Here is a 26,555-nt window from a genome sequence, read left to right on the forward strand (position 1 = left end):
ATCTATTGCAGCTTCCATCATCATGCATGTTAATGCTTCTTTAAAAATGATGTTCAACAGATAAATCAGTTACAATAAACACTGTGTCCAATAATCTCCCAAAACTAATCTACTAATCTCCCCAAACCTCTAGTTTTAAAGCTGTTTAGCACACCAAAACAACCAAACATCATCATATCCAGGCTTCAAGTCCAGCTTAAATCATCCAAGTGCTTACAAGATTAGATTAGGTTTTTCAGTGCACACCATCTCTATCTTACATCCTGCTGTGTTTTGTATTACTGTCCCCCAGCCTCCAAGAGCATCCTGAAATCTGCTGACATCATTGTCCAAGACCCAGTTTCACCCAGAAGGGAGAGCAGGAGAAAAGGAGAGTGAGGGAGGGAGGGAATGAGGCAGCACAGCAGTGAGGAAGGGAGGGGTAATGAAAGCTAGAGAGAGAGAGAGAGAGAGAGAGAGAGAGAGAGAGAGAGAGAGAGAAGGATTGAGGCGGGCTTTATCGTAATGAGAGAAAATACTGCAGCTCACGCTCACATTTCCCATGCTGCTACCATCGTGGCTCTGCAGCCTCTCTCTCTCTCTCTCTCATGCACACTGACATAAATGCACCAGAGTGAACACAGATCTGTATCTCTGCGCTGAGGAGGCAGCATCCAGCAGTCATTTTTCTCCATCCTCAGTTTTTGCTGGCTCCTGTTTTTCAAGGCAGTGCGTCAGAGGCTGTGGATATGCCTGGTGAGAATGCACATCGCAGCGGCCCCACGCAGGGCCTTCTGGACTCTGGAGACTCACATTCAGAGCTGCCAGGACCAGGTAAGCAAACACACACACTTCACTGCATGCAACATGAGGGATGTAGGAGTGACACAAAGGATGCTCGGATGATGACGCTGCTCATGTGTCTAATAGAATTATCTGCTCGGACGGTGAGCCAGAAATCAGGAACACATCCAGCCGCACCCATAAACATCATCCAGCAGAGTTCTGAAAGAGCATTGTGTGTGCTAAGTGGTTGTATTACACACACACACATACACACTCCCTCTCTCCTCCTTTCCGCCTGCAATTACAAGAGCATGACACAGCATCACTCTCTCAGGACCCCAAGATACAGCATCATTCGAGATCAAGGCTGTTTAGGACAAGTGCATAGGTGTCCATAACATGCCTGCATGAAATAAATCTAATCTAATGTAATGTTAATCTAATATGTTTGATGAAGGGCACACATATGTTAAGTAGGATAAACAATGAATAACGTTGTTACAGATTACTTAAATGCCGGTGTATATTAGAACTTCATTCAGGGAAGCTTCATAATTAGATTTGAAATAAAGTGGTGATGTTTTGAGCATGTTTTTATCCTTCTTTATCTTTTAATCTTATTTTTAAGGCTTATCTTTATATGTTTATAATATTAGTTAGTGAACAATGAGTAAGCGTAGTGTGTATGTACAATTCTCAGCATAATTGAGTACATCCCATTTTGAAAATGAATATTTTGATCTATTCCTCAGTAAATATGGGTAATATTGGTGCTTTTGAACAAAACAGATTTAATAAACAGAAATATTTAATAAAATAATATTTTAGTCACAGAACATCTTTAGAAATTGAAAGATAATACAATTAAATTCAAGCAAAATATTGGAAAAAAATTACAACCTACAAAATTTTAATAAAATTGTTTATTTTGTTTGTTTGTTTCTCTTGATTTTTGCTATTTTTAAAATGTTATTTAATATTTTTCTATAAAATAAATTTGGGCTACTAATTTTTGAACTATTATCATACATTATTATTTTAGATTAGCTCCAGATTTGACTTCAGTATTGACTAATCTAATGTATATGCACAAATATAATATTGTAAAGCATCCTATAGACAATATTAATTTAAATGAGAGATTTGTGAGGGGTGTCCTTATATATGCTGAGCACTATATATACGGTGTGTGTGTGTGTGTAAGAGAGAGAATGAGTGGAAAGATTGCCCTAAAAAAATGTGTGACAGTTTGTCAGTACTATCTTTAGATGGCTGAACTAATAAGAACTAATACGAAAGGAGACCGGGGACCGAGTTCTTGTAAGAAAAAAAAAATCTGTAGCTGTCTCGGTGAACTCTAAATCAAATATATGGCATCACATTAAGAGGCACAATAATGGTTGTGTTTAGCGGTGATAAGGGTGTGGTATTAGATTGCAGTCTGGAATATGACAGCATCTTTTATAGGCCCACCTGGTGATGATGCAGTTCTGTGTATAATTTGTACTGTCAGCATTAAAATTGAATTCATATTACTTTTATGGGCTCAGAAAGGAATTAGTGCATCGGCTATAATACAACACACACACTTTTGGCGCCTTACGTTTCATTTATCTCTATTCAGATTTCATTGGTACTGAACTGGTATTGAATATTTAAAGGCACTTGAAAGTAGCAGAGATGTTCTTTAATTGAATAATGTGTTGGCACAGTGGAAGAGCTAGATAAGCTGAGTGGATGTTGATCGAGTTTGCTTGGCCTGCTTCTATTCAGTCCCTCTCAATTACATCACATGCATACCAAAGGAATCAGATGGGTTGACATTAGATGAGCAGACAATTGGGGTTAATTTGTCTGTGCTGAAGGCTGCTCTGCTCGAGCATTTGTGTTAATAAGGCCAGTTCCATATATAATCCATTATAAAACTTTTCATATTTTTTCATAGTTCATGGCAACACGGTGGCGCAGTGTGTAGCATAATCACCTCACAGCAAGAAGGACAATGGTTCAAGCCCCTGCTGAGTCAGTTGGCATTTCTGTATGGAGTTTGCATGTTCTCCCCATGTTCATGTGGATTTCTTCCGGGTGCTCCGGTTTCCACCACAGTCCAAAGACCAAGTCGATTTGAATAAGCTAAATTGGCCGTAGTTTGTGTGTGTGCGTGCATGTCAGAGTGTATGGTGTTTCCTAGTACTGGGTTGCAGCTGGAAGGGCATCCGCTGCGTAAAACATACTGGATAAGTTGTTGGTATATTCCGTGGTGGCGACCCCTGATTAATAAAGGGACTAAGCTGAAAAGAAAATGAATGAAATAGTACATTGTAAACCCTGGGCAAACAATCTTGCACCACGTTTCAAACTGCTCATAACTGACCCGAGGCTAACAATTAAGCCTATTGTATTGTGAAATTTCACACTGTAAAGAAATTCAAGAGGTTTCAAACTATTATTATTTAGGAACTACTGTAGTTCAACACAAAGTGTTTGTGTTTACTCCGTTTCTCTCTTCACAATATTACTTGAATTTTTTTGGGGGGTGGGTTTTTTGACCCAAACTCCAACATTTAAAAGATTATAATATTGCTTTTTTTTCAGTCAATATTAGCCATCATGAATTATGTGTGCCGACTTAATTTTAGGCTTCAAGCTAGATTAATAGTACTTTATTATGTTGTTGCTCCTCCAACATTTTAATAATTGCCCATTTTACACTGTGTACTTTTGTAAATATTGGGTTCAAATCCAGTCAGTGTTTGAATGAACACATATTGCAGACTACTATTAACTTTATCCTATAAATTAAATTTCTAGACTACAGTGTTAATTGACAACAAATTTTGATTTAGATTTGGTCTTAGTCTTTTGGCTAAAATTCCATTTTAATTTTAGTCATATTTTAGTCTTCTGAATAATTTTAGTTTTAGTCAACTAAATCTACCCTAGATTTAGTTGACTAAAATATATTTGGTTTCGTTATTTATACAAATAATACACACAAACATACAAATATTGAATCTTTTTCTCTCAGCTGTCGCCATGCCATTATAGTTTAATCAGACAGACAGATGCCCCTATGGAAGATGATGTAATCGCATCCAGCGTCTACTGTAGATCAGTTACTTTTCAAAAGTGTCTTACATCACACACCAAGATAAATTCTGATTAGATATTTACCAAAATATGTCCCTCAATCGCATTCTCATCTCATTTTTATTAGTCAACGAAAATGTCAGTATATTTTATTATAGCCGTCATCATCATCACTTTTTTTTTTTAAATTTAGTTTTCATCGGTAGAAACTTGTTCATCACGAAAAATAACACTGAAATGTTTCACACGAAATGAACACTGTTAGACTAAAGGATCTCTTCTGTACTATAACTAATGCACATCCATCACATTTCGACATTGTGACAGTAAATGTTGGTTTAGCAATGCATGAAGATACTAAAATTGTTTTTTGTCTAAGGCACACAGTTGTGAGGCATGTCAATTGCTGACGATCTAGCCGTAACATACTGACAAAGCATCAGTTCACATAGACTTGTTTGACACCACAATGTGGGATTTACACCATAACCCCAGTAAAAAGTAGTGCTAACCACACTTTTAAAGTACAGGTGTTAAACCTACCTTCACCTGGATTTAGAATGGCAACAACACAGTGTTGAATGTAGTGTGAAAAGAAACCCTTGTGAATTTCTCAAGCAAAAAGCTTGAAGATTTCAAGTTTTTAGCTGTGAGAGAATTATCAAAGCCTTTTTGTTGACAAGTATCATATTGCAGCTGGCACGAGAGAGAGCCGCCAATGGGGAATCTATTGTTAAGCTAACAGGGAGGTTTCATCACTTAGATTCACTCTTCTCCAAGGACTAAGCTTTGTTCAGTCAACCACTGCTTCATAAATCCATTTTCGTTATGTCGGTGTACAGAATTTGATGCTTTACATGTATTGAAAGCAGCTGCATCATATTCCTCATAGGATTTAGTAAATATGAAAGCATATGACGTTTTAAACTCATGATTTATGGTGAAGTTTTAAGATTTGGGATCCAAAGAGGTGAACTCTATCACCACTTACTCCTCCTGGCAAGCAGCAGGACACTCAAAAGGACACTCAAAATGAGGTCGGACGCACATTTACACCCATAAGTCCATCTGTCGTTTTATTTTATGAGGAGGCCCGGGAGCAGGTGTAACTTGGAGCAGGACAAAGTGTGCAAAACCTGCACACACACTTCTGCCTTTCTCCATAGTGACTTTGCAACAAAGACCCCTCAGATTCATTGATTGCTCCAAAACAGTGCTGCCTTGTGCAGTAAACAGAATGTGACGTTATCTTTTTGAATCATGACTAAGCAGAACAATTAGCCTACAGTCTCTCACACACACACACTGTTAAGTATGCGCAAGCATGCAAAATTTATGTCAAAAAGTTTGGCTGATGTGATGAACAGACAATGATAGACATTATTATTGCACAATAAGATGGATCTGGCCTGTAGTGACGTTTTTAGGGCACAAAGAAGAGAAAAGTGGGAGGGTATAAGATGGTGATGATGCATTGAGGGTAAGCAGAGGCAGAGAAAGAGAGAGAGAGAGGGGGGGGGGAGGGAGAGAAATTCAGAGAGAGTGAAACACATGATATGAAGGGCAAATAAGACAGTGGCCTAATAGACTGATTTCACGCAGCCACCATTTTTAAAAGAGAAATCGAGGCTGCGGTGGGAAGAAACCCGGAAGTATCGTAGGGAGTTACAAAGGAATGATGTGTACCTGGCTGTATATCTTATCAGCGAAGAGAAAGTGACACAAATTTATCATTTCACGCCTTCCGAGTGACCCGAAGGTCCATTCTGAATGAATGGTGAAAATAAAAAGGGATATCAGAGCTCATTTTCAGCTAAGTTAAGGGAAATGGCTCTAGTTAGCTAACGTTTTCCTTCACAAACACACGTTTTAGATGTTATTTATCAAACTCGAGTTAATAAACTGATTCTTTCACTAGATTAGACTTGTCACGATACTGAATTAAAAGAAAAACTGTCAATTTCCCGCTAACATTTAAGGCACTGTAGATGGCTTTGTTAAATCAGCGCTGATTTGTCATTGTGTTTACGTGCTCAACAGAAATGATTGTGATTGGCTGAGAAGGTCATCAGTTCACTCTCCGCTGTTTACCGAGCACAAACACAGATGAGCGATATGCTTGATAACTCAACTGATCTTCACGGCTGCTTCGTGCTCCAGTGTCCGTGTATTTGTGCTCGCACTGGGTGAAGAGCGGTAAACTGATGAGCACTGGTGAATACTATGGTAAATTAGCGCTGTTTATGAACGCGCTCTGCGGCGTTTGAATGTTAGCGGGAAATTTACTTTTTTGAAACTTCAGTACCGGGGCAACACTATTACAGACAACACCAGGGTGTGCTACAGAGGACTGCAGTGTTTTATCGCTCACCAGGTTACATAAGCTGAAGCAGGAAAGCATCCCCGTGGTGTTTACAAGTGCCATGAATTGAAGCCTAGGAGGACACTTGAGCATATTACTCTTAAAGAGATTGTGATGTTGATTGATGTTAAACTGCTTTAAATTGTTTAAATTAAACTTACTGAATGATATTAAAGTGATGCTTACATTTCTGCATTTTGAAATCTCGGCAACAGCTGGAGGTTTATAGTCCACAGCTTGTAACTGCAATGTTTACAGTGCTGGTCCTATAGTTCCGTGTTTTTTCCCCCCGCAGCCTTGCTTTGGTTATTTAAAATGGCGGTTTAAGATTATGTGTCTGCATGTGTGCCTTGTATTCCTCAAGATGTGGGGAAGTCTAAACTCGTGTCTCCACCTGTAAATTTTGACATTTTGGGGACATTTTTTGGTCGCTATGAGAAAAGTGGCTCATAAATCATACAGAATAAAGTGTTTTCAAAATGTAAAAATGCAGATTGTTTCCTGTGAGAGTTGGGTTTAGGAGTATGGTTGGGGTATATACAGTTTGTGCAGTTTAAAAATCATTACTTCTGTGGGAAGTCCCCATAAAGTTAGCTGTACAAGTGTGCATGTGTAGCATTTATTTTTTAGGTCTGCAACTGTGCCTTTAAGTGTTGTTGATGTTTTCACATGCTCAGATTAATCTAAGTCTAAAATCCGAGACTATAGACTGTAATAATTCATATCTCGAGATTGGATCCTCTTTTCCTATGTTCCACGGCTACTCTAGGGATGATGGGCCTGAGAGTGATGTAATGATTCCTGCTTCTATGTTGCCTTTTCATGGAAGTCTTAAGTCTAAAATGTTGTAAAGGCAAACTTGAAGCTCCAAATAATACACCAGTAGTGTATTTTCAAAAATCATGTTTTTAAATGTATTATTTACAATATATTAGAAACATGTGGTTAACAAAGAAGTTAAGATGATTATTATATCACAATAATAGCAATTTAGCCAGTGTGAAACCAAGTGAGCAAAATAACTGAACTGACAGAAATATTTTAATAGCAGCTCCGTTTTGCTATGGATTAATCTGTCAGATAATACATGCAATGGGTGAAGAGCTAACAACAATTCTCTGCTAATCATGTTGCAAATAAATAAATAAATAAATGTAAAAAAAAATCAACATTTACAAATGAAATACACTGAATTTTATGCATCAGTGTATAATGAGCTTCATGATGGCTATCACTGGCTGTATCATATGTCTACTGACTGTTGCAGCTATGCCAGCTGACAGTCCCACGCTTTTAATAATAAAAGTGTTAGATATTTGAAAACTGTTATTTTTTTATTTTTACATGGTTATCTCTACATGTATTCAATTATACACAGACATTCTGAATGTTTTCTTTTCCTTCTTGTTTTATACATGCAAATACATTGTGGGTGCATGCAGTGGTGTGAGAAATCCAGAGAGGAAAAGGAGATTTCTGCTGACACTGCAGCATACTTAGCTCTCTTTAAAATCTGTGCTGTCACTCCATGTTTGCCATGCAGGCAAAAAGAGCTTTGTTTTCAAAAGACATGCAATTACTCTGTGGACATTAAAATGCTCCCCACGGAGCTGACCATTCATGCCTCATCACACCCTGACCCAAAGCAGCCTCACTCTCTTGAATAAAGCAAAATAGTTCAGTCATGACATCCTTAAGTTTGATCAGGGCTTGTGGACAAGCTGATGTACAAACACTGAATGTCTACCTTTCAAGTATTTTTGGCCTGAAATTTATCGCCACCCTTTTTTTTTCATTTATTAGGATAGTGCTGCTGGTAGTCTTATAATATTACATTTGTTTTGCTGGATTTAATGCATACAGTCCACTTTAAAACTATTTATATAACTGTGGTTCAGATGACCTTTTGCAATACTGTGTTGAATAATTTATACAGTGACATTCAAGTGACACTACTAAGAGAAGTTTTATGTTTGGGGCAACACAGATGGCTACAAAGATGGCTGGTTAAACTTTGATGTATCCATTTTATAATTCTTTGTTAAAATTTTAACACTTTTAATAATGTTACTGTTAACATTGCTGTTTGCTGTAAATAAAATTAACAATGTTCATGCATGCGTGTCAGCATAAATGAAATAATCTGTGAAGATTTTTATATATGCAACTAAACTTTCTTTTCTTCTCCCTTAATCTTTTAGATCTGTCTGGTCAAACATCCAGTTCATCAGCTTCAACTCCTACAGACAGTGCCTCCAGTCCTTCTCCCAACAGCCCTCCTAAACTCTCTCCATTATGTACTCCTTTTGGACCCCGCCTGGTGATGGCTAAACCAACAACTTCTACTCGCCCACAACCTGAGGGTGCAAGTTTTGAATTTGAGGGTCATTTTGGAACTATGGGACGACCAATAGGGCGGTTTGGTAGAGGAGCATGCAGACGAGGTCCCATGAAAATGGAACGAATCAAAGTCCTAACTGGATCAGAAATTGAAAGTGATTTTCAGGAGCCAGAGACCATGGACTCAAGGGTGGTAATGGGACAAGAGGCTCTGCTGAGAAATATGGAGACACAGAGTGGAATGCTGCAAGATAAACAAAGAGGTCAAGAAAAGTCTAGTTCAGTAAACCAGCCCACAGAAACGTCCAAGAAAAGCACTATTGGGCTAGATGAAAAAGCAAAGCTAGACACTGGTCAGGTGTGTTCTGATGTGGATCAGGGTAAGAGTGTGACTTCAGTCCCAGAACAGGAGAAAGCCTTAGGTCAGATACTTGAATGTCAAGTTCTAGAGTCCAAAGTGAGAGATGCCGAATCGACAGACAGCAGTACTCTTTTCCCAGAAAATGAAGAAGAACCGCTGTCTTTATCTCAGGGTGAAGTGCCTTCCTTATCATTTTCCGAACCTCCCTATGTTGTTGACCCACAGCGCATTGGTGTACTGCCAGGACTTGATCCAGATCGCTACTACACAGCCCCTTCCACCCCCATTAAAATGGCTTATTGCTCACATCTTAAGCAACCATGGCGCCCAGGGAGCCCGAGCCAAAGTCCAGGTTCTCCAACTGATGAGTCTGACCTATGTTCCCCTCCCACCTCTCCCTCTGGCTCCTACATTACTGCTGAGGGAGGCAGCTGGACCTCGTACACCTCAAGCACCTCCCACTCTTGTTCCCCAAACTTAACAGCTGAGGCAGAGTTACAAGATGCTCCTGCTTGCTATGTAGGCTCCCTCTCAGAGATCGGCGATGACCTTGGAGACGAGTTTACTACCAATTATAAAGATGCTTGCCTGGGTAAACCAGAATTGCCAGAGTTGCTTGAAAATGTGGCCTGTAAGGTAAATATACTTACAAGAGACACCTGTAGGCCTCATTGGGTGACAGAACATGTTTCCACACAAGAGAGCAGCAGCAAGAAAGTTACAGACTGCCAGCAGGACACAGAAATTTCTGAGGGCTCTCCGAGGGTTAGAACTCCTGATGCAACTCAAGCAATTAATGATCCAGATCACAGTCTTGAAATGGATTTCAATGCCTGTTTCTCAGAGCCATCTATGAGCCTAGATCCTGTTCTAACACTAGAAGATAATGCAGCTTCTGCACTTGATGCAGAAAGCAAAACCCCTGTCACTCACTCTCCAGAGACTATAGACTGTAATAATTCATATCTCGAGATTGGATCCTCTTTTCCTATGTTCCACGGCTACTCTAGGGATGATGGGCCTGAGAGTGATGCAATGATTCCTGCTTCTATGTTGCCTTTTCATGGAAGTCTGATATTCCAGGCAGATTCCATGGATATAACCCTGTTTCCCACAGATGACGAACAGGGGAATGATGTTGATGCCTATGCTGCTGGTGAGGAGGAGGCTGATGTAGATGAGTATGATGATGAGTACGATGAAGATGAGTGTGACGAAGAAGATGTGGATAATGACAATAATGCAGAGCAGCAAGAAGCAGCTGATAGGAGTGAAAGGGGAGTAGATGACCAGAATGAAGATGATACCTCTGCCTCTTTTTTAAATTCCCTTTCAGAGAACTCAATAAATGAGGGTGTAGATGAATCCTTTGCTTATCAGGATGACACTGAGGAGTCAATTGATTCCACGTCTTATAATGGGGATGAAGACGACCATCTGTACAGCACAGAGAAGCATGCAGAACTCTCACAACAATTTCCTGGGCCAGACGAACCTGACCAGTCAGTAAGCCATGCAAAGCCTGAATCCTCTGGCAGTGAGAGTGAAATGGAGATATCCTCTGGATCATCTGAGCTTCCACATGCAGAACTACAAGAGAATATGGCAGATAGAATTGTTCATGATGAGAGCAAAATCACGCAACAACCTTCAGAAACAAAGCCACTAAAGGGTGAGATTTCAAAGCGATTGGCTGCACAGACCAAAACAATAGATGAGGAAGGCAAACAGAGTACAGATCCCTCAACATCAGAGAAAGCACAGCCGGTCCCCACTGATAATCCAACATCATCTGTTTCCCTGGAAAAGCTTAAACAAAATGAAAGTACAATGGATTCTTCTTTGGAAGGTGCTACAGCTGCTGACACGTCCTATGAGACTAATGCAGGTGGTTGCCAGAAATTGGATCAGAAACTTGGAAATAGCATGGAGCTTACTTATATATCATTGCAGCCAGCTGAAACTGCAACCAATGACCTAAACAAGGGAGTTCCCCAACTAACATACCTGGATGACTGCAGCCCCACAAACATTCCAGTTTGTGCCTATCCTGAACTGTGTGACATGGCAGATAACTTAAGTTCAGCTGATGTTTTACAATTTGAACGTCCCATGAATCAAGATAATCTGACAGAAAATCAACCTGCCAATGATGATGTAAACCATGGCACTCAAAATATGTCATGTTCCACGTACAGCAGGCTTGTCATTTCACCCAAGAAAGAGAACTCTGAGAGCAGCCTGACAGAAAGGGACCTTTATTCAGACAGTTGGACACCTAGAGATCCCTTGTCTTTAAGTGAATGCTGCGACTTTGAGGCTGAAAATCTGTTAATGTGTGAGATAGCTAGATCAGTGCACAGTAAAGGTTTGTCTGTCGCTCATAACATTGCTGCTGGAGAAGACATCATGGGTGATGATGAGGACAACAACCGGTATTGTGACCTCCCAGAGAAGATGGCAGACATAGATGTTGGGGTGGTTGAGTCAAACATTGCCAGTTGGAGATCGATCCAAGATCTTTCAGAGGCAGGAGGAGGTGAAGATGATGCAAATAACCTTCAAAATCCAGAGAGCAATCCACTCATACACTGCAGTTCTGAAAAAGGCCTGGTGTCATCATGGAATGATCCAGAAAAAACTTGCACACCCTTAATTCCGTCAGAACTTGCATTGAATATGCTTTCAGATGATGGGAAAGATGTGAAAGATCAAACTCCAAATACAGATTTTAACATTCCAGAGGATTTATCTACAGACAAATTAAGAAAGGAAAGTACTGAAATAGACTTTGATCAATCAAGGGATCTTGAATCTTGTGGTACATTAACATCAACTATTTCACCAGAGTGCACTGGTCTTTGTGGATCTTCCAAAAATGTAATTTCTAAACCGTCTGATTACCTTGCTCCAACTCAAAGTCTGTTAAATTCTCAGCAAATTACCCTAACAAACTCTGTCTCAGAAAACAAGCTTGCTTTCAAATTGCAAGCAGGATCATTTGGCACCTTCACATTCAGAAAGAAACCAACTGATATAAAGATTGTTGCCACCTCAGAAGCCACAATTGTTCAACACACTTCTGTCTCGCATAAAGAGACATCAAATTCCAATGATGTTGTGGGGGAGAAAGTAATTCAATTAATAACAAACATCAAAAATGAAACAGCAAGTGGTGATGCTAAAAGCACTGAGAGAAAACTTCTTGATCAAGAGACAACTGGCCTTCCTGATCAAGAAACAGATAAGTTTGAGCAACATAAGAAGGGAAAGAGGGAAGCAAAAACATGTCAAAAGAAGGGGGTGCACGATTTTAAAGAGAATGTTTTGTATCTGGAGCAGAACATAATGCCTGATGGTGATTCACATAAATCAGGTCTTTCTCAAGCAGAGTGTAATGAGGCAACACCAAAAACAGCGCAGAATGCTAATTCAGGTCATGACACAAAACCAAAGGTAATTGATGCACTTAAAACCAACACTGCAGTTTCAGACTCAATGGAGAATGAAAAGACCCAGTGCCAAAAAAAGAAAATGAAGACTACAAGTAATCAAACTCCAAGCTTTGATATATTTTCAGTAAAAGAGAAAATTGGTGAAACTCCAAAGAACAAAGATGTCTCTATAGCAGAGAGTACCGAACCTGTTCAAAAACCAGAACAATCAATTTTTTACTCCCCTGACTCTAGCTGCATTGATCTAAAAGAATCTGTTCATACAGAGCCAGAGGTAGCTACTCAGACAACAGACATCACAAAGACAGATGAGCAGAAAGAACTTTCAGACAGTTCTTTGAGCAGAGCAAGTTTGACAGAAAGCACTAGAGACATCAATGACAATCATGTAGGGCCCAGTTCATCCCCTAGAGTGGACAGCTCAAAACAAGACAGGGTCTCTCACAAATGTTTATCCACAGTTGTCCAAGAGGAGGATCTCTCTACTCCTATTCAGGAGTCACAGCCCATCCAAGATATCTCCCAAACATCTGCAGGCTTCTCATGTATTCAACCACCTTCAAACAATCCCAGTCAGCCGGTCTCTCAAAGTTCCCTCCAAACCACTGGAAGAAGCGGTATGGAATTAGCAGCATGGAAATCTGAGGAATCAACAATGACTCAGTTTCCGATTCAAGACACTTGCAATCATGAAAGTGAAAGAACAGCCATAACGGCAAAGCCATGCAGACATGAGAACTTTCCAGGTAATTTTATCTTTTCTGTACTTGCTTCATCCAATGAAATCATTAATATTTAACAATATATTATGTTTTTCTTGAGTAGTGTGTATGGGACATCGAACAGAACAGTCACAGTCACAGTCTACAACATCAATTGGGCAAACAGACAGTACTTGTGTCCTAAGAACACTGAATCGGTTGGATGAAAGAGAGACCCTTCCCTGCATCCGGCCAAGACCAGACTCCTTGGTGAAAACCCAGCAAAAGCAAGCTGAGAGACAGAGCATAGAGCGAGACATTTGTCCAATTAGCTACAGATCAAAAGACCCAAATGATTTGGATCTTCCCTTTAAAAACAACAGTAGGTGGATCCGTTTAGCCACAAGGCATCAACATCTTTTTCAATAACCTTCTTTATGGCCTCTAGCAAGGCAAAAAATATGTATTACTGTATCTGTTTTTCCTGTTTTAGTAGGTTCTGGTAATGAAACAGACAGCGATGGTTCAGTGCCTGAGCTAGAGGAACCCAGTGGGACACTGCTGAGACCCTCAAATCCACCGGTGGGCAGTATATTCATAATCCATCTTCATAAATTGAAGCGCAGATGAACTTAATGTCTTAACATTAGATTAAATGGTTTCTTCTACTCTGAGTAACACAATAAAATTACACAAACTATACTATGTAGGGATTGACAGGCTATTGAGTTGGAAAATAACGTACACCATAATTGATGATGTGGTCAAGACATGAGAAATGTGCAGCCATTAAGATTGGCCATTATACCTCAGCATTGCATTATTTTCTAATAATTCAACAGACCAAAATGAATTTTTCATCTGAATTATTACAGTTGCTATACCTAAAGTAATGGTTCAGATGTTGTATTTTAAGACATTTGTCAGTTTTTTTGTCCTCAAGCCCTCAAAACCACAGTGTGTGTAGAACTAGTTTCTAAAACATATCATTCAAACCCTTAATTTGAAATAATGGAAATTGTTCAGAGCAGTAGTATGGAACTGTAATATGGTCATATTATGCCAAGAACAACTTTAGCTTTGCTTATTTGAAATAATTGCACACCTTACAATGTTCATCAGCCAATCAGAATGCATTCAGCTGATAACATCCTTTTATTATTAAAAAGCAACATTGCATCTTGTATCTACTTGTTCTTAACTCAAGTAATAGATCCATTCTTGACCATAGCGGTAAGGTAAAATCTTTCCCATCTTCATTATTAAACATACTTAGACACATGTAAAACAACTCTCAATTTTAGCACGTATTTCCCCCAAATGGCTCCATTAACTAATTTTACAGAAATAAATTGAGCATACAAAAAAATAAAAAATCACTGCAGTGCACCACCGAACACCAAATTCAGAGGCATCCACAAACATGTACATTTGTGAGCGTCATTGCAAATAAATATATTATGCAGTGTTTCTATGTGAATGATGGAATACTAGATTGTATAATGGTGTCTTTATGCTTCATACCTTCATCTGATCTCTCAGTTATCACCCTCTCCTGTTGATGAGTCAGTAAGCAGAGCCAAGCAAAGTCGAAGTGAGAAAAAAGCACGAAAGGTGAGACCGCACATCCACAAGGGTTCCATGCTGTTTTAAGACTCACTGTATTGTGCATCTCTGACCTGCTCTTTTCCCCCCAATCTGGTTGTTGTCGTTACAAGGCAATGTCAAAGCTTGGACTAAAACAGATCCACGGAGTGACTCGCATCACTATTCGGAAGTCTAAGAACATTCTCTTCGTCATTACACGTCCAGATGTGTTCAAAAGCCCTGCCTCAGATATATACATAGTCTTTGGAGAGGCCAAGGTTTGTATTTTCCCAATATATGATCGTCCAAATGCCAGCTACAATTATCTTGATCTTTGTTGACTGAGCTTTCATTCTCTCTCTCTCTTTGAAAGATCGAGGACCTTTCACAGCAAGTGCACAAGGCAGCCGCAGAGAAATTTAAGGTTCCTCTTGACCCCTCACCTCTACCGTCAGATATTACCCCAAGCTTAACTATAAAAGAAGAGAGCGAAGAAGAAGAGGAGGTACAAAGCCTTCCTTTCCTCCTTGAAAGAAAAAGATCACTCCAAATTAATGTTCTGTCATTACGTTTGTGTAATTTCAAGCATACTTTTGTGAAATAAATGATGATGTACTGAAATATTGACAGAACTAACTTCATTCTCTGTTTAAAAGTTGGACGAAGGTGGACTGGAGCAGAGAGATATCGAGCTGGTGATGGCACAAGCCAATGTGTCTCGAGCTAAAGCAGTCCGTGCACTGCGCCACAACAAGAATGACATCGTTAATGCCATAATGGTGAGAGATTGATTAAATATGTTGGCTATTCAGCATATATAACTGACAGTATTTGTAGAAGATACAGTGTAATACTTACTTTTACACCAGACTGTGTCCAATTCAGAATGCTAAAACATTGCTGTCACACCTCCTGATGTGATTCTAGTGGGATTTGAACCATTGCATCGGAAGCATGCACAAGTATCCTAAAGACTGCAGTATTTAATTTCAGTTGCTATTGAGGTTTACTTGTTTACTAGAAGATCTGTTACACTCATAAACCTCACTCCCATGTAATAATAATAATAATAATAATTTCTTACATTTATATAGCACTTTTCTTGACACTCAAAGTGCTTTACACATTTTTGGGGGATCACCTCATCCACCACCAGTATGCAGCATCCACCTGGATAACGCGACGACAGCCATATTGAGTCAGACCGTACACCACAGAGTGGAGAGGAGATAGAGTGATGAAGCCAATTATGATATGGGGATGGTTAGGAGGCCATGATGGACAGAGGCCAGTGGGCAAATTTAGCTAGGATGCCAGGGTTAAACCCCTACTCTTTTTCGAAGGACATCCTGGGTTTTTTTAAGATAAAGTCACAACCAGGTTACGCCATCGAATTTCTGGGTATTGAATTTCTGGACCTCCCGTTTAATGCGTCATCCAAAAGACGGCACTCACTGAGCAGTATTGAGTCCCCATCATTATACTGAGGCATTAGGACCCACACATACTGCAGGTTGAGCACCCCTGCTTGACAGCAACCTAGTTTTCCCATGCAGTCTCCCATCCAGGTACTGACCAGGCACAGCCCTGCTTAGCTTCAGTGGGTGACCATGTGAGAGTTGCAGAGAGCTAGCCACCACCAATGCATTTAGGGCATGATAGCAATTTAACATTGGATTGAAATAGCCATTTCCATTATTGTAAGCTGGTGTGCTAACAAGAATGCTCAAATATAATTCACTAGTGCACCTCCTGTGGCCAGTGGAGTGAAGTTTACTTGCAAAACACTTACCAGCTGGTCTCTGTAACAATTTCTTCCTAAACCTTACTCCCATCGGGGTGATGGTATCAATCAAACCCTTCCAATCTATTAGTAAGATTCAAGTTGGCATTTCTACCTTCGGACACTACTAGTCCAAATCATAGATGTATACACTAGATATTGCATACAGACAGTCAATAGCGCCGCCACATTTGTACAGTGCTCATAGGACAAATATCATTCAACCGCACTAGTCAAGACTAAAGCCAATCTGAAGATACTGGACTTTTGTGCTGTGTATTGTCGGCAATGGATGTTCGGTCACTTATCCATCGATATAGAAAAGTGATGTAAAATTATAATTTTCATAATTAAAAAAATATTAGCATACTGACCACCGGGAAAACTCCCAATCATAGATATATATATATATATATATATATATATATATATATATATATATATATATATATATATATATATATATATATATATATATATATATATATATATATATATATATATGTATATATCTCAGGCTCTGGATGGCCAGTTCTCCACTGCACCTTGGTCCTACATTCAGTTCAAAGGAGCGCTACCCTGTACTAAAATGGTGGCTTTATTGACGCATTACTTCCAATAGACACCAATAGCGTGGGCGACATCTAATGTAAATATCTATGGGCCAAACAGCATACATATTTTTGCCATTTTAATTTTGAGGACATAATTATCAGTACATAAATATCAATACTCACTTTTATAATGGTGTAGTATTTCTAAGAGCAGCTTCTATTTGATAGTCCCTGCACATAGGGCAATAGATCCCAAACAGAGACAAGCCATTCGACTGGTATTGATATTTCACTTTTTGTGTGTGTTCTCAGGAGCTGACCATGTAAGAGAGGAGCAGACATCTTTCCCACCCCTTGCGTGTTTTCTTCCCCAAGTAATGCTGCTATATTGCACCTCCCAAACTCCTGCTGAAATAAATCTGTTACAACCAGAGCTGTCTGTTTCCCCAACATTGTCCACAAATGACAAATTCACTTTGCTGAAAGAAATGTATCATCGTACATTTTGAATATACACATTTTTAAATATTGCCTAAATGGCTCAAATGGTAGACCAGAGGATTGTAGGAATAAAATCTTTTGTCCTCAAAACTGATGGTTTGCATCTGACCTAAAGTATTTTATTATTTTCACCTAAGGTATATGTGCACGCATGCAGTCTCGCAAATAGAAATTTGCAAAAATGGCACTAAAATTACAGCAATCTTTATTGTGTAGAAGCATTTTAAGCCCTTGTGTGCTGTTGGAGATATTACCATCCAATCTGGGGTGATTTTGAGTCTTAATTTGACCGCAACTTGCTCTGAATTTCAGCAAATGGAAGGATTTTTGGTTACAAACCTTATTGTGATAGAGATTTTAAGAAAATGCTTTGAAAATTTTCTAAATTTCAACCATACACTCTGGGCAAATATACTACTCTTACGCACGCACAATATAATCTGCTGTTTTACTCCATATAAAAGCCAGAAACAGAGTGGCGCAGTGGGTAGCATGTTCACCTCACAGCAAGAAGGTCGCTGGTTCAAGCCTCGGCTGGGTCAGTTGGTGTTTCTGTGTGGAGTTTGCATGTTCTCCCTGTGTTGGCGTGGTTTTTCTTCGGGTGCTCTGGTTTCCCCCACAATTCCAAAAAACCATTGCGGTATAGGTGAACTGGGTAGACTAAATTCTCCGTAGTGTATGAGTATGTATGGATGTTTTCCAATGATGGGCTGCAGCTGGAAGGGCATCCACTGCGTGAAACGTGCTAGATAATTTGGTGGTTCATTCCACTGTGGAGGTCCCAGATTAATAAAGGGACTAAGCCGAAAAGATAATAAATGATAGTATAAAAGCCAGAAACGTTTTGCACAGCTCTATCTAAAGGGTTAATGGTGCCAACTGATGATCAACAGCAAAAAATTACACATCTTACCAACGGGAAAACCACTTACAATCAAGTATGCGTGATTATATGGTGTCATGGTTTTGCTATCAAAAAATGTCATTATAATGGAAGTCAATGGGGCAAATACAGCCACCAACATAATGAATGGGTAGTAAATTCAAACAGTACACAAGGGTTAAGATGGTGTGTAAACATGACATCACATAGACCATTTGAACACCTTCAGTTTTAATTAATATCAATCTACAAAGGCATAAGGATGATCAAATTAATAAGTAATGATCAGTCTGTGACAATAAAGGGATGAACATTACCAAAATCCTTTTTGTGGGGGTCACACTCACCATGAAAAATGCATCCAAAAAATGGCTATAATATTTATATATGATAAAACATATTTAGTGCAGTAGAGGTATGCGATTAGATCTACGTTCACTTAACTAATAAAAATATACTTTTTTTAATACTGTTACTCTGACATCCACATAAAGTACAGTACCTGGCACAAGAACACAATGACCTTACTATTATGAATGTACAGTTTTATGAAAATGTTATCCAACAAACAAGAATTACCTTGAACATTCTAGGTTTAGGTACCCTGGTATTCTATTTCATAAAAGCCTAAAAAAATGTAAAGTTAAGCTTTTTTTTATTCAAGTAACACCTGTGTATCTAAGTCAACCAAAGCCTGCGGTCAATGTGTTTGATCCTCCAGGTAAAATCTCCAAATTCAGCTGTTCCCCTTTCTATTCCCCTCCCTACCTTTGTTCTCATTGTGTCCATCTACATTTGGATCAGCTTTTAGGGGGCAGGACGTTAGCCTGAAAGTGGCCCTGATTGGTAATGTTGCCAGCGGGGAAATAACGTGCTACCACGAAGGTGGAACCATCTGAAGCCACAGCTTTGCCCACACCAAGTTTCTTGGAGCCTTTCCACACCACCGCAGTGAAGTGACCTAGAATTAAAAGAAGTGTCTTACATTAATTGGTGTGTGCTGCAGCAAGGATTATACCGTCTGCGTGGTTGTCACAAAGTGTTTATCCACGTTTGACTCGCATAAACCATGTGGTGGTTGTGTTAGTGCCTGGTTAAATATTTATACCCCGTAGAAACACTTGAGTGCAATGACAGACTCTAGTGCAAATTATCCATTTGGCAAATGTTTATCTAAAACTAATTACCAGTGACTTGATTACTTTGTGTTTTTCCTGAGACTTGCAGCTTTTGTGTTTGCAACAGCATACTTGACAGAGTGCGCTACACAGGATCACTCGTTTTACATATTTAAAGAACGCATGTATGCGATCCACAATCTCTATTATCACTTTCAGCTTGAAGTGCTGTAATATTGGGGAATGTGTTCTGCCCTCTTGAGGTGGTGAGCTGCATAACTCATATCCTGCAGGCTGAAGCTGATGACAGGTGAGGTGAATAAACGCTGTGAGGTCAGTGAACAGCTGCGAGTGAGACATTGCATCATAAGTGACTTTTCAGATCAATTTTATGGGGAATTTCCTGTGCCTTGGAGGGCTTTGGAAAACCTCATTCCAATAGGATGAGTCACATCTGAGAACACACAAGGGGAAAAAGATATTCTACAAGATAGTATTATGTTGACTGGTTCTAAATGATCTCATGTACGTGTCTGTATAGTGTTTAGTTGCTATAAAACAAGGGTGTTCAATGCAGTTAATGAAAATTAACATCCTGCCAAAAACAAACACCACAAAACTATAGGCAACAGGATATGATGTCGTGCTTGTGCTTCCTTTTATTTTTATTTAATTAAGTACAGCTAAAGAGTTTTGTATGTTTGTAATTTAATTAGTGCTTCAAAAGTGGCTCGACCAATCAGAACCAATTACTACAACCAGATCTGTTTTATAATTAAAGTTAAATAAGTGTATGAGAACAGTATCCGTTTTGTGAGAGTTCAATCAGGTGCGTCATTACAGCTAGCAACATTCAGCTGCAGTTTATCGTCACTGTCAGGGACTATTTTCTCTAGTGGAAGGATGGAATAAATTTTGCCTGTAAAGTATGTCTTAAGGTAACCATTTTATAATAATAATAATAATAATAATAATAATAATAATAATAATAATAATAATAATAATAAGCACTGTAGTTTAAAGTCAATTTTGATTGGTAAACCACAACTACATGAAGCTCTTTGTACATTACATGTAGATCATTTCTTGTCATTGAGCAGAGTACTCTTCTATTTTAAACCGGACTATTTTGTGGCATGACATAATTTCACCTATTAGAAGCATCTTAAACAGTCTGCCTATATGTCTGACTAAAATTTATTTTACTACCTCACTAGAGGGAAAAAAAAGCTGTTAGGAAAACAATACCCATAATGCACCTGGCAAGCTGTTGCATTAAGTCATCCTGTAGACTTTAGCTAACAAGTAAACATTTATATAAATAATAATCAATAATAAATATTTTATTATTTAATTAAGAACAGCGTGTTTGTATCTAAATTAGTGCTTCAAAAGTGGCTTGACCAAGCACTAGAACCAGATCTGCTTTATAATAAAAGAAATAAATAACAGTGTATGCGAACAGTATCTATTTTGTAAGAGTTCAATCAGATGTGTCATTACTGCTAGCAACATTCAGCTGTAGTTTAGGGACTATTTTTTCTAGTGGAAGGATGGCCTAAATTTTGCCTTTAAAATGTCTTGTGGTAACCTTTTTATAAAAGCAATAAAGCACTGTGGTTTACAGTCAATTTCAATTGATAAACCACAACTACATGGAGCTCTTTGTACATTACATTTCTTGTCATTAAGCAGAGCACTCTTCTATTTTAAACCAGACTATTTTGTGGCACAACATAAGTTCACCTACCAGAAGCATCTTAAACAGTCTGCCTATATAGACTAAAATAAATTATCTGTACTACATGACTAGAGAGAAAAAAGCTGTTCTCTTCCAAAAGGTAGGAAAACTTCAATAACCATAATGCACTGGGCAAGTTGCTACATTTTAAGTTGTCCTGTAGATTTTAGCTCAGTGGTCTCAAACTCAATTACTGGTGGGCACAGCTCTGCACAGTTTAGCTCCAACTCACACCTGCTGAAAAGTCTCTAGTCTTCAACACTTTAGCGGTGTTCCAATTCGCATACTATCCATCCAAAATAGTATTTGAAAAAAAGAATTAGTATGTCCCAAATCATAGTATGTTGAAAGACTATGCTAAAGGTTCCCGGATGGTTTACTATTTCTGGTAAAAATTTGAAGTGTGGAACCATCCATACTCTAACCGCTGATATTGCCCACAATAAACTGCATGTTGGATGTAAATTTGCAGTTGAAAAGTGTAAATAAACTACAAACATGGTGGACAAGTGAGACCAACGGTCAAGTAGACAGGCTTCAGTAAAGATGTTTGTATAACTATTAATTAATATGTAGCCCACTGGAAAATATTTAAATTGCGTTTTCCGTGTTATATTTCATCTGCAACAACAACGTGAACGTATATAAAAGACATTTTTGGACATAAACTTCTGAATGAATAACTATCCCAACATCTGAGGAGATTTCTCTGCATGAAAGACTCATGAATGGTAGATTATCCTGCTGCTGCTTCTCCAATAAGGAAGGTAATTAAATATGAAACAAATGTGAAAGATGTGTGGATGATTGACAGGGCTCGTAACTAAGCAACATAACAATCTGTTAATGAGCAAGTACTATGTCCCAAAGCTTGCATACTCTTCTGTTACACACTCAAAAAGTATATACGTTTCCTTTACAAAAAATTACATACTTTTAGGGCGTAGTACAAGTATGCGAACTGGGACGCAGCATTTGATTAGTTGGATCAGCTGTGTTTGATTAGGGTTGGAGCAAAACTCTGCAGAGCTGTGGCCCTCCAGTAATCGAGTTTGAGACCTATGATTTAGCGAAGAAGTAAACATGGATTTCTTGGTCCACACTGTATTTTTACAATGGTATTTTTACAACGTCAGTAGTATATGCAAAGTAATGATGTAGGCTGAAAATCTGAGTTCTCTTACCAGTTCCAGAAGAGAATCCTGGCTGGTTGAAGTTGTACTGATTTACTTCATTATACCAGCGATCAGTCACATCTTTACCTGTCGAACAAACACAAAGATTTAGAGATCTACAGGTCCTCCAAAGATTCTGTTATCATCAAGTTCAATTCATATAAAAATGTATTCTCCAGATTTGTTTTATTGATTTATAATATTTCAAAGTAAATCAAACTAAAGATTCCAAAGAACAACATGAAGCGAAATTCTAAATGACCCAATATCTGTTTAGTGACACTTTACAAATCACTGCAGTCTAGCCAGACATTCCATCGCACTTAGTAATCAACTTCTGACCAAACATGGAGGTAGACATTTCATAATAAGTCCCAGATGTCGAGAAGAGGAGTTCAGTTTACTCTATTCTGTTCTAAATGCATGTAAATGTGTGGTGTATCAGAAGAAGAGGACTCTTACCCGTTTGATCATAAGACGCCCATGCTAAGTTTTCTCCACAGTTTCCTCTACTAGATTCAACGCTGTGCTTCAGAATCCTGGTGCTAGCGAGGCTCTCAGCATATCTACAAAGCATGCGTTTAGATAAACTGAAGATGTAATTAAAATTGAAAGGGTTTAATATGGAAGAAACAGCAAACACATGGCAAACTTCTGAAAACATTCACCTTGATGCTTCACTGCATAGTTTACTGCTGAGTTTTAACGGTGGGGCTTGATGTTTCCTTCTGTACTCGTTATGAGTCTTCAGCGCCTCCTCACTAAAAAGCCTGGAGGCTGCAAAGGCAAATGAAAATCAATAGCAAGTGATTAAATGGCAGTCTGATTTCGCTTAGTCTTCACAGAGTTCAGAACTCTTTTCAAAACTTTTTAGAAATTAATTGTAAAAAAAATTTAAATGTTTATTACTTTAGGCTAGTAGCTTGACTGCATACAGGGAAACATTAACTATGGTACATTGGGTCTTTAAGAAGACCCTTTTAAATGACATTTTGTCATAAGTTTATTACTTAAGATGCAAAAATGAAGTCTAATTATATGTGCATAATTTCAGTAGTAGTATACATTGTTAGAATAAACTGCTTAATTTTAGTTTTTACTGCAAACAATCACATATTAATAAAACCGTATTAAAAATTATATATATATATATATATATATATATATATATATATATATATATATATATATATATATATATATATATATATATATATATATATATATATATATATATATATATATATATATATATATATATATATATATATATATATATACACACACACACACACAAAAAAGTGTAAGACAAAGTTTTTCAAGCATATATTATATAAATGTACAGTGCTCAGTATATACACGAGTACAGCCCTCACAAATCTATCTTTTAAATTCATATTTTTATTAGAAAGCTATCCAATATCATTTGTGCATGTACATTAGATTAGTCAGCACTGAAGCCAAATCTAACAAAATAACTTACGATAATTGTCCAAAAACCAAATTTATATGTTATAGAAAAATAATAAACAAACTTAAAAAATTTGAAAAAAAAGAGAAGCAAAAAAAATAATTAACTCAGTTTAAATTTTGTTGGTTGTGATGTTTTTGCAAGATTTTGCTTGAATTTAATTGTATTATCTTTCAATTTATAAATATATTTGGTGACTAAAATATTATTTTAATAAATATATCTGTTTAATAAATCTGTTTTGTTTAAATGCACCAAAACACATTGCCTGTATTCACTGAGAAACGGATAAAAAAATATTCATTTTCAAAATGGAGTGTACTCAATTAGGCTGAGCACTGTAAAAACACATATTTATTTTACTTTTAGATCCATATTTTTTATTCAAATATTCATAGGAGCAAAATCATACATTTTTGCCATGACTGGTCTTAGTAGGAATATTTAGAACAGTAATTTTTTATTACATAATAAAACGCTCTGTTTAAAAATCACAATGCAGCCACAAAATAAAACACTTTAAAACCCAATAAAGTTAAGCTAACTTAACTTATACTGTAAGTATAAGTACTGTAAAACCCAGTAAGTTAAGGCAACTCAAGTCGTTTTGAGGAAACCAATTAAGGAAACCATTTAAGTAAAAAAAACTAATCTATATGAGTAATGTGAACTGTGAACATTTAAGTTGAAGTGAAAAGATTTTCAAGTCATTAACTAAGTCTTGTTAACAAGCAGAATAACTGAAGAGAAACACAAAACTAGTGACCTCTGTCACATCATTAAAAGAAATAAAGCACATTCAGTATTTTAAAATCTTAGCAGATGATCATTAAACAACTCCGCAAACAGTATCAATGGCTTCACAGCAACACAGATGAGATTTCAAATGAGTAGAATTAATTCATTCCAGTAAAGTTTGAGTTAACTACACTCATCTCATTTGATAAATTTGACTGTTGGGTTTTACAGTGTAATAATTTGTCGTTCTAAATCTTAATACTTTGGCACCATCCTTCAAACCACAAGGTTTAATGCATTTCTTCAGCAAGAAGTTTTAATCGTTTACTTTAAATCATAATAAATTGGAGTGTGATGATTTTTTTAAATGCAGGTCAGAATAAGTATATTTACTTTTTTTTTTTAATTATCTTTTACACTAAATGACAATGGAACTTCATTACACCCATATTTTGACTTTTTTTTTTCCAAAAAGTTATTTGAAATGTTAAAGCAGAATTAACGTGCACTAAATATGCTTTGACCCAAAATATTTGCGTAAAATGTCATTATATTATGTTAGATTGCATTAGATTATATTATTCATAATGACTGAACCGTTAGCTCCATTTAAACCTTTTAGACTTGACAAATGCTGCCAAGAAGTTGTGCTTGCCACTACTGCAGAGGCATAAATCCAACTACATGATGCTATCACTCAAACAAAGCAAGGATTGAGTAGCAAACAATCCTCAGCACACACAGCATGTTGAAGCTGGCATATGCTCAACCTGTGCTGACAAACCATCATTCAACAGCAGAGGATGGCAGTGACAGAGACTGCACAAAATATATATTTGATAATATCAGATGCTAAAGCAAAACACGAGTGTACTGTGCTCTTACCTGACTTTCCCATGATAAGCTTGTAGAGTAAAGTTCCCTCACTGTCACAGTTGCTGGCAGCTGCTACAACACTGTTGTTCCACTCCCTTTTCTTTCCCTTTCTCTTTTGTGGCTTTCCAATTTAACAGAGTAGCATCTTGATTCACAAACTGAAATAGCACTGACACATCTTATAGACACACGTTAGCAGACTCTGACTGGAGTTCTGAAACGTGTTCTTTCTCTCTGCTCTCCACCACACCTCCTTCACTTTCTTTCTCTCACAGGGCAAAGGAGATTCTCCACTCAGGACTCTGGTGGAGGTGATGACATCATCTGTATGAGCCAAGTAGCCTTATATGGTGTTGCCATTACTGCTTTCAGCTGGAAGTATTGAGCTGAAACAAAGAACACTTCTATGCAGTACATATTTTAAAAAGTTATATATATATATATATATATATATATATATATATATATATATATATATATATATATATATACACAGTTGAAGTCAGAATTATTAGCCCCCCTGTTTATTTTTTCCCCCAATTTCTGTTTAGCGGAGAGAAGATTTTTTTTTCAACACATTTCTAAACATAATTATTTTAGTAACTCATTTCTAATAACTGATTTATTTTCTTTGCCATGATGACAGTACATAAAATTTTACTAGGTATCTTTCAAGACACTTCTCTACAGCTTAAAGTGACATTAAAGACTTAACTTGGTTAATTAGGCAGGTTAGGGTAATTAGGCAAGATATTGTATAATGATGGTTTGTTCTGTAGAGTCTGAAAAAAAATTTGCTTAAAGGGGCTAATAATTTTGACCTTAAAATGGTTTATAAAAAATTTAAAACTGCTTTTATTCTAGCCAAAATAAAACAAATAAGACCTTCTCCAGATGAAAAAATATTATCAGACATACTGTAAAAATTTCCTTGCTCTGTTATATATATATATGTTATATATATATATATATATATATAGCAACGCATTCGATTAAATGTCTTACGATAGATTATGAAATAGATTTAAATATATATGTAAATGAAAATTATGTA

The 26,555-nt window shown here is 37.5% G+C and overlaps 2 protein-coding genes across 3 annotated transcripts; one reads left to right on the forward strand and one right to left on the reverse strand.

Annotated features, from left to right (window-relative positions):
* The first annotated feature begins 530 nt into the window (after positions 1-530).
* On the forward strand, positions 531-17,431 carry nacad (NAC alpha domain containing). 2 transcript variants are annotated; one of them, XM_056475006.1, is made up of 9 exons: positions 531-813; positions 8,419-13,119; positions 13,199-13,456; positions 13,568-13,656; positions 14,617-14,688; positions 14,793-14,939; positions 15,035-15,166; positions 15,318-15,440; positions 17,311-17,431. In XM_056475006.1, exons 1-9 carry the CDS (start codon positions 729-731, stop codon positions 17,323-17,325), a joined length of 5,622 nt encoding a protein of 1,873 aa, XP_056330981.1. In that variant the 5' UTR covers positions 531-728; the 3' UTR covers positions 17,326-17,431. The 2 variants fall into 2 exon arrangements, with proteins under 2 accessions (XP_056330981.1, XP_056330982.1); XM_056475007.1 differs by having other exon boundaries at positions 13,571-13,656.
* Positions 17,432-18,596: 1,165 nt separating this feature from the next.
* On the reverse strand, positions 18,597-25,856 carry glipr2l (GLI pathogenesis-related 2, like). The gene is made up of 5 exons (XM_056475009.1): positions 25,511-25,856; positions 23,085-23,193; positions 22,879-22,982; positions 22,426-22,503; positions 18,597-19,343 (listed from the first exon to the last, which is right to left on the reverse strand). The coding sequence occupies exons 1-5, from the start codon at positions 25,521-25,523 to the stop codon at positions 19,183-19,185; spliced, it is 465 nt and encodes a 154-aa protein (XP_056330984.1). The 5' UTR covers positions 25,524-25,856; the 3' UTR covers positions 18,597-19,182.
* Positions 25,857-26,555: the final 699 nt, after the last annotated feature.

This window comes from Danio aesculapii, chromosome 16 (assembly GCF_903798145.1).
Source record: "Danio aesculapii chromosome 16, fDanAes4.1, whole genome shotgun sequence".
Taxonomy (NCBI): domain Eukaryota; kingdom Metazoa; phylum Chordata; class Actinopteri; order Cypriniformes; family Danionidae; genus Danio; species Danio aesculapii.